The sequence below is a fragment of the Cynoglossus semilaevis genome, chromosome 18, assembly GCF_000523025.1.
Source record: "Cynoglossus semilaevis isolate Cse_v1.0 chromosome 18, Cse_v1.0, whole genome shotgun sequence".
Lineage (NCBI taxonomy): Eukaryota > Metazoa > Chordata > Actinopteri > Pleuronectiformes > Cynoglossidae > Cynoglossus > Cynoglossus semilaevis.
The window spans coordinates 14,226,303-14,235,051 of NC_024324.1; the positions used below are offsets into that span (position 1 = coordinate 14,226,303).

General features: G+C 40.4%; 1 protein-coding gene across 3 annotated transcripts in view; it reads left to right on the forward strand.

Annotated features, from left to right (window-relative positions):
• Nucleotides 1-7,596, forward strand: part of zbtb8b (zinc finger and BTB domain containing 8B) — a 28,643-nt gene extending 21,047 nt beyond the window's left edge. The window contains exons 4-8 of one of the 3 annotated variants that reach the window (XM_025065159.1): nt 742-3,707; nt 4,537-4,712; nt 4,844-5,738; nt 6,097-6,275; nt 6,972-7,596. In XM_025065159.1, the coding sequence (XP_024920927.1) occupies nt 4,539-4,712; nt 4,844-5,738; nt 6,097-6,275; nt 6,972-7,286 (1,563 nt within the window). In that variant the 5' untranslated portion in view covers nt 742-3,707; nt 4,537-4,538 and the 3' untranslated portion in view covers nt 7,287-7,596. Of the gene's footprint in view, nt 1-741; nt 3,729-4,536; nt 4,713-4,843; nt 5,739-6,096; nt 6,276-6,971 lie in introns of all 3 variants that reach the window. The other 2 variants (XM_008332059.2, XM_025065160.1) reach the window with 2 other exon arrangements.
• The last annotated feature ends 1,153 nt before the right edge of the window (nt 7,597-8,749 follow it).

An 8,749-nucleotide genomic window follows, 5' to 3' on the forward strand; every position in this document is an offset into this window, starting at 1 on the left:
GGGAGGAAGGAAGGAAGGAAGGATGGATGGATGGGAAATTGCAGTGTACCAGCAGCAATTACATACAGAGACAATTATATTTGTAAAACTAAATAATGAATAGTTTTTTCCATAGCCACATAGAGTACATCGTACTAAAAAAAAGAATTATATTATTATTAATTACTTACAGCTGACAAAATATAATTTCATTTTTTTTCTCACCTCTTATTCCAGTTTTTTGAACACTTATTTACCATACTTATACTAGATTATTGGGACTATCTATGTCAGGGGTGCCCAATAAGTAGATCAGGATCTACTGGTAAATCGCATAGGGAGTGCTGGTGCGTCATGAGAAATTAAAATGAAAATTTTAAAAACGAGAAAGAAATAATAATATAATTTTATATGAGTGTGTAGTAGTGATCATATATTGTAAGAATTGAATCATATTGTGCCGTACAGCTACATGACATAATCAGTGACCTAACAATAAGGTACTGTATATATACAGTATGCTCAGTTTGTGTGAATATACAGTATATATATATATACATATATATATATATATTTATATAGTTTTCAATGTGTGTAGATTACTTGAAAAAAGTATACATTCCCCTGCTCTAAGTTAACTAAAGGTACAGTATAAATGTGTGTTTGAACAGTTGTCAGTGTCCCACTACAGGACATGTTGATCAGGCAAAAACATGAACCATTCTTCTAAACAATAACGCCTCTTTAGACTGTCATTCTCAGGTCAAGTCTGGATAACAACAATCTAACTGCGTTTAGCACAGGAGGCTCTGATCATGGAGCACGGCTGCTCCTGCTGCGACAGCCGGCAGCAGTGAGATCGGCGCTGCCGGAAGCATGTGGTCTGAGATGGCTCCATGTACGACTCTGTTCTGGTGCTAAATATACAATAATAAAAAGGCTGGAAGATCATTTGTGACTGAGCTACGTTTCCTCTCCCGCAAGCAGAAGACAGGACCAAGGATGAGACAGACGTCTCCAGATCACCGGGGGACATTAAGCGATAATTACAGAGAAAGATGAGGTTGTTCCCTCTTATGCCTCTCTCTTCCTCTTCCTCGTACTCTGCCACCACAGAGGAAAGTGGCGTCTCTAGAGCGAAGAGGGGCGCCTGCTGTATTAGACTCCCAATGATTGGCTATGATTGCATTGTCTGATCCCATAAGGGATAAAAGGACAGCAGCACACACTCTCTTACCACATGCCTGTGTTTCATTGCTCGGTGAAGACTGCCTTCTCAGAACTCATAAATGGCTTTTTTTTTTTGGAAACATCCTCAGAAATGAAGTCCTAAAAAGAAAGCAAGATTCAAGCGCCAACTTTCTTTATCTCTTTGATATTCTCTCTCTCTCTCTCTTTCTGACACACAGACGCACACTCATACTCCCCTATGTACTTGACTTCACCACCAGTCCACCACACTTCTCCGCAGCTCTTTGATCCCCGGTCGAGGGTCCTCTCCGCGGTGCCTCTGTCTGAATTCCAAAGATTCTAGGATAATTCAAACGTTTCACGGCACATACTTGGTCCCCCCAGGAGACAGCGGTAGAGATGGAAAATGCCACCATCGTCCCAAGCTCTCTCTCCCTCCATTGTCCCTACTCTTTAATCAGGCCCTCTCTGTGGCTCACGCTGCCACCGTGGTGTGTTGTCCCAGCCTGGGAAAATGCCGGCCTAAGTGGCTGTTATGTGCTGAGGCGCAGACCACAGGGACCCAGAGGGGTGCTGCTGGAGCCCACTGTGCCAGCCGCGGGTCTCACAGTGGCTAACACACACAATGAGTGAGGTCTCAAATCTGGAGGCAGCCTCACACGAGTGCCAGTGCTACATCTATTTACTTGAGCGTTCGTCCGTAAATCATACATCATAATAGTTGTGGGCGTTTGCCATACCCAAATGGTAAATCAAGACAATTATTTATTCCGGAATGGTTGCTGGGTGTAAACGGACATAAAACTGCCATACAGATAGGGCATGATTGCAGAAACACCGGTGAGAGCGCTCGGCTGTAGAAGGTCTGCGGGGAGGGAGTTTCCTGCCCTTGTGTCAACACATGACCAAACCGAAGGCTCTAAGATTCCCTGAGTCAGAGGCAGGACTAGGTCAGGAACCAGCAGCACCTCACTGTTGAACCCGTTTAATTTTCGAGACTTGTGTTATGCTCGGGCAGGAGGGTCATCCAACGGTTGGCCTGCCGCTCAGATGCACACAACACTTCTTCAGGTCAAGTTTACAGAAACTGAATTAAAATCCTACTAGTTTATACTGGTTTATAGTTAGTGCTTACAAGCACGGACTGAGTTTTTATGATGTGTCATAAATTTCATTTTCAAAAGAGGGTGAGTATGGAGGCTGATGTACGCCTACTCTGTGGTTTCTCCAGGCCACCACGAAGCCTTTGTATTCACTCTGTTTGCCATGGGAAAATATCTGAAACAAATAAGTTGCCTGGTCGGCACCCATCATTGTAAAAAACACTTCTAAGAACTGTGGATTGCGCTGAGCGGGTGTGGCGCAGTGCTTAAGGAACTACTTGTTTACTCTTACTGTGTCAAGAAATAGAAAAACGAACTATTTTCTCTCCAAGATGGAAAGCGAATAAACAAGTATTCTTGAGCAGACATTGTGGGCAGGCGCAAGCCGCCTGTGGTTGTGCAGCAACATGGTGAACTTGGTATGAGCATGAGTGTGGCACGTTGAGGTCGTTCCCCCAAAACATCGTCACAATCACCATCATTATCATCAGTCTCACTACTGATAAGCTTTGTAAAGAGGAAAGACATGCCTATCTTTGTGTGGTAAATTTAAAAAAAATAATATGAGACAAGATGATATGGGATAGGATTCACGATATCAGGTTTTAATGTATTGATGTTCATTGTATTTTTAATAATATATCAACTTCCAGAAGAAATCCAAAAGACTGCAGGCCACATGAAGAAAAATGTAGGTCAGCAACAGAAAGGCTAAAGCAAGGACTGTAATAACTGAAGAAAATTTGCTATCTCACATTTTTATATCTGGGCTTATTTAATCAAGTTTTGTAAATATTTAAATGGATTTATTCACAATCCATTCCCTTTACTAACTTTTTTATGTAGTATTATTATCAAAATAGTAGTAAATTATTATTATTATTAGAAGTACTAGTAGTAGTAGTAGTAGTAGTAGTAGTAGTAATAATAATAATAACAATAATATTATAAGAATTTCCCTCAGCGGATGAATATGCTAATTTCTCACTCTGTTTCCTTTCTGCTGATTGGGCAAAGTCTTGACGTCACTGTTTCTGGAACGCATTTTTATATCTGGGCTTATTCAGTCAAGTTTTGTAAATATTTAAATGGATTTATTCACAATCCATTCCCTTTACTAACTTTTTTATGTAGTATTATTATCAAAATAGTAGTAAATTATTATTATTATTAGAAGTACTAGTAGTAGTAGTAGTATTAGTAGTAGTAATAATAATAATAACAATAATATTATAAGAATTTCCCTCAGCGGATGAATATGCTAATTTCTCACTCTGATTCCTTTCTGCTGATTGGGCAAAGTCTTGACGTCACTGTTTCTGGAACGGAAGTAGATGCGATGGCTCTGAAGAATCCAGGATTGTAATTCTTGCTATTGTCAGTTTTTGGTATTTTAAATATACCTGTGCAACAGGTATACTCATAATTTCACAGGTGAGGACCAACATGTTACGGGTAATTTCAGTTGTTTTTTAAACATCCCAATCTGTGCATTTTCAGCTGTTTTCTCAAAATGTCGCTAACGATTCGGTGCTAGCAAAGCAGCTAACGTACAGCCACAACAGAGATTTGTCGGGATTTAAAATCCTCATGTTTCTGTTTCTACACACAGTTTTTCTGTGTTCAGTATCTGCGTATAAAGGACACGATATGGTTCACGGCGTTAAACGTAGATTTAAAGAAAATTACGGCGTTTCGTAGCGGTTTGTCGAAACAATGTTGTAATATTCAACAGTTCAATACATGCAGTAACTGTCATTCACTCCTGTCTTGATTTTAACCACAAATGAGACCATTTGTTTTTTGTTTATATAAAACCTTATATTTATTTTTTCAAATAGAACTGTTTTATTTAGTTTCCTCACATAGCATAAATGGTTTCGGCATCACTTAAAACGAACAAGTTTGACAGAATCGCTGCCTGGCGACAGTAATTTGCTGTTGTTGAACAGTCTATGTGTCATTGTTTCCAGGGTTGTTCATATTTACATAATGACATGCTATATTTACATAATGAAATACGTGTAAGAAAGCTAACTAGGTTTTAGGTTTGATAAAGCCATTAGGAAAATGTTAGTAGACGTTGTGTCATGTAGGAAGTAGCATGATTTCCAATATCCTTTACACACTTTTATATTCAGATTTGCAAAATTGGACAATAACTGCGAGAGCCAGTCGACCTTATTTTTTTTTAAAAAGTGTATTAAAAATGTATGTCAAATTGTAAGCCAATTGGACTGATCATATATATTTTGCTTTCTAGACATGGAAGTCCCCTGTTATCTACCAAAGCTGATGTTCGAACTAAATGAGCAGCGAAAGAGAGACTTCTTTTGTGACTGCAGCATCCTTGTGGAGGGAAGAGTCTTCAAAGCCCACCGTAATGTGCTGTTTGCTGGGAGTGGCTACTTCAGGGCTTTGTTGGTTCACTATTTGCAGGTAAATACCTTCAGGACATTTACTGATGTTATAAATGCCACTAAAAGGTAATAATAAAAATACATTGTCATACTCTGCTGACCGATAAATACAGAAATTGTCCTGATTTTGGCTGTTTTATTCCCTCTTAGGACAGTGGTCAACGTTACAGCACAGCATCACTGGACATAGTAACTGCTGATGCCTTCTCAATCATCCTGGACTTTTTGTACTCGGGTCGATTGGCCCTGAACAGGAGCAATGTCATTGAGGTGATGTCTGCTGCCAGCTACCTGCAGATGACTGACTTGGTAAACTTCTGTAAAGAATACATCCGATCGTCTTTGGAAATCTGCAACAAGGACAAGGAAAGAAACGGGGAGAAAAAAGAACAGACACAGAACGGAGGGATGTGCCCTGCAGATAGTGGCACTGCAGCTGCAGCAGTCACCAGTGGTGAAGAAACCACTGAGCCTCATTCAGAGGTGGCTGAGGCAGAAAGAGGGGCAGGTTTGGGGACAGAGTCAGTGACCTCACCTAGAACCCCCTTGTCAATCCCTGTTAATACTTCCCCTGGAACTAGCAGGGACATGGACAGTGATTATCATTCCAGGGAGGAGTTCACAGCTGGGAGTGAAACACAGAAAGGACACATGGATCAGACCAACCTCTCATCCTCTTCATCTTCTGCTTTGACTCCAGAGTTAGTCAATCCCAAGATAGAATATGACCATGACGAAGAACTCATGGCATCTCCTGACACAAAAGAGCTTTCCACTTTCCACCCTGGGACAGCTCTGCATAATCCTCATCATAACAGGCTTCTTCCCAGTATGCACCCCTCCTTGGGATACAGCTCTTCTTTTAATGCAAGACAGGTGATGGAACTGCTGGCAAGAGGCGAAGGTCCTTTGGGAGAACGAGCAGGACAGCGGTTCTCTCAAGGACTGGGAAACAGCACAGGAGGAGTCCGAATGGACGAAAGTTTAGCTTTTGTGGGATCGTCTATCATGGAGATCCAGACCGATTGGCTTGGAGAGGATGCAGGTAACTAACCATATCATCCATGCTGAATAATCACGGCTGTACTTGCTTAATTTGTGCTAGACCACATAGTAGATAGTGGTTAGTGCTTTTGCCTTACAGCGGTGCAGCCCCTTTATTGGACAAACTCTGTTTGACTATTCTGTGTATACTTTTTCTGTTTACCATCTACTCTTCTATTCTTCCTGCAGCTCGAAATATGCGAATTGTTGTTAATCTTCAATTTTTTTCCCCACACTCTCTCTCCTAATTGTATCAATTTTCAGAGAATGGATTGGAGTCTGAAGTAATTGAAAAAACATTTTGCACTATTGTTCTATACATTTGAATTTTTACACTTAGCCTCTTTCTCCCCCTGCAGGCGATGGCTTAGTAGTGCCAGTGAAACTCCACAAGTGTCCATTTTGCCCCTACACAGCCAAGCAGAAGGGCATAATGAAAAGGCACATCCGTTGTCACACGGGAGAGAGGCCCTTCCCCTGTCACTTGTGTGGCAAGAGGTTCACACGGCAGGAGCACCTTCGCAGCCATGCCCTCAGTGTAAGAACCCAGTGTGGATTATTTTTAATAGTCTGCACTATTGTACTCATACCCTTAGTACAACTCGTATAGACCAAAATTATTCTAATATTCTATATTTTTTTATCTAATATTGCCTTTGGCATTTTATTTTCTTCGTACACTTACGATAACCTAAGGGTCTAAGACATTCACTTCTCAGTGATGTCTCAACATATCACACCAACCTGTGTTGTCTTTATCTGTTTGTCAGTGTAAATATAATAAGACTTTAATGTACAGTTGTAAACAGTTGAAGGATTGGAGCAAGATTGGAGAAAAAAACCTTAAATCGTTTTTTGCTTCTTTACGGTAGCTTTTCTTTAAATTGTAACTGGCCCGATAGAGTCTTTCTTTAGTAGTTTTTGTCTGACCACATTCTTCCACTCACGGAACCACACTAATCCTTTTACAGTTGGATGATCACTCCAAAGTTTCCATAAATTGTTTTCATAGCCTTTGGAAAATGCTCTTCATTGTTTTTTGTCTTTGAAAATCTTGAAGAAAAAAAAAAACATATCCCAGTGAGTAGTTTTTTTCCCTCATTTTGAAAAACTTACTACTACCTCTTAGATCCATGTTGGTAAAAAGACTAGTATCTTTTTAGAGGTTTTTCAGCATTTCAGAGTGAAATAGTTTTTTAACACACTTGTCTTCCTCATTTTCTAACATCACCAGGTTCACAGGCACTACTGGCCCGTCTCGTGTAAGAGCTGCAGGCGATCTTTCACTGGGTCCAACGTTTCGCCAGGACTCAGACGCTTCGGTATCTGTGACAGCTGCAATTGCGTGACCACTACTCATGATGACACTGCTCCTGTGCACGCAGCTAGCCAACCAGAGGCCCTTGAGCGGGCGGATGGGTCCACAGATTGGTCCAGTTTTATGGATGACGTGGATGAAGTTGAGGTGGGCAGAGTGGAGGACTTGGTGGAGAAACAGATGCTTGAAAGGCAGCTCACTGTCTGCACTGATGTGGGTCACACAGTATGAACGCTGACTCAACTGTACTCTGAGAACAGACAAAAAGCACCACTTCAACACTGAAGTTTTCTGCTTTGCTGCTGTACACAGTGGTCAAACCACAGCTGTAGCTATTTAATAATTATTGAATGATAGGCCTATTTATTGATATGCAACCATGTTATTTTATCTTCACATTTGAAGATATTGTGCGTCAACCTTTTAATTCAGAAATCAATATTGACGTTTTTGCGAATGTCTTAAAATTCCCTGCTCATGTGTCACGCAAATGTACAGATTCGCCGGAATGCTGAACATAAAGACAAAGTTGCTGTAAAAACTTCAGTTTTATGGAATATTTACTACCAAGTAGCTGATAGATAAAAGTCTGCAGCATGTTTTGCAATGGAGTCCAGAGTAATATCCTCAGTAAAATGGTTGGTTTTTTGTGAAGCCACAGTTGGTGTTTTAGCATTCAAGTTGTGGTGCAAGTGTGGACAAATCTGTGCTTAAGGCGGCAGAATAGCCAAAAGTGAGCAGTGACCACACACCGCAGAGGTTGAATTCCTGGGTTTGACCACTCACCATAAAACGTGAGGAAGTCTCTCTGGTTGTAGTATTACTATAATGTAGAGATTCTACAGTAGAGCCCACTGGGGCAAACTGTTTGTGTTGAAATGATTAGAGTTGAAATTGAAATACCACTCACACCTACTGAACTTTGCATCCAGAGACATATTGATTTGCCTGCTGCTCTGCTTTCTGTTGGTACTCCCAACATAATTTAGGCTAGTGTTTCTCAACCTTTTTTAAGCCCTGTGCGTATACATTACATTAGTGAAATCCCATGGAGCACCACAAAGCAAAATGTCCAAAAGTCTACATAATGAAATATATAATGATCTTCTAGTTTTAATTTACTCCCTCATTTATGGATTACTTACTCAGTGTGAAACCTGTACCTGTTTAGTTGAAATATACAGTATACTTTCACAAAGGTCTTCATCATGAAGACATTCTTCCAGCAGCTCAGTCTAGTTAAAAACGTGTTTAATAGCCTGCTGCCACCTAGTGGACGAGTATTCGTTCTGCCTGTCAAGTAACGAGTAACAATTTCTGCTGACCCCAAGAATGCTGATGGAAGGACTCATGTTTTATACAACTATACTAGACAATATTACAAGTGTAGTTCAAAGTGTAAACCCTGTATCAATATACAGTACTAGAAAACTGAGACACAACAAGTTGCATTCAAACCTGGTGTATGACCAGTTCATTCATTGTCTTGTTGTTTACCTCCTTTGGTTATTTTAACTAGGATCATGTCAGCCCTCTCACCTGTTTGTTTGCAGTTGTTTTATTAGGGAATGGGAATGTTACCTGTGAATGTGTTCAACAGGGAGATCCTGGAACTCCTGGTGCTGTTGGTATAAGAGGAATTGTTTAAAAAGTTTTGAAATTCAAATGCTTTGTCAGCATTTATAGAAACTGCA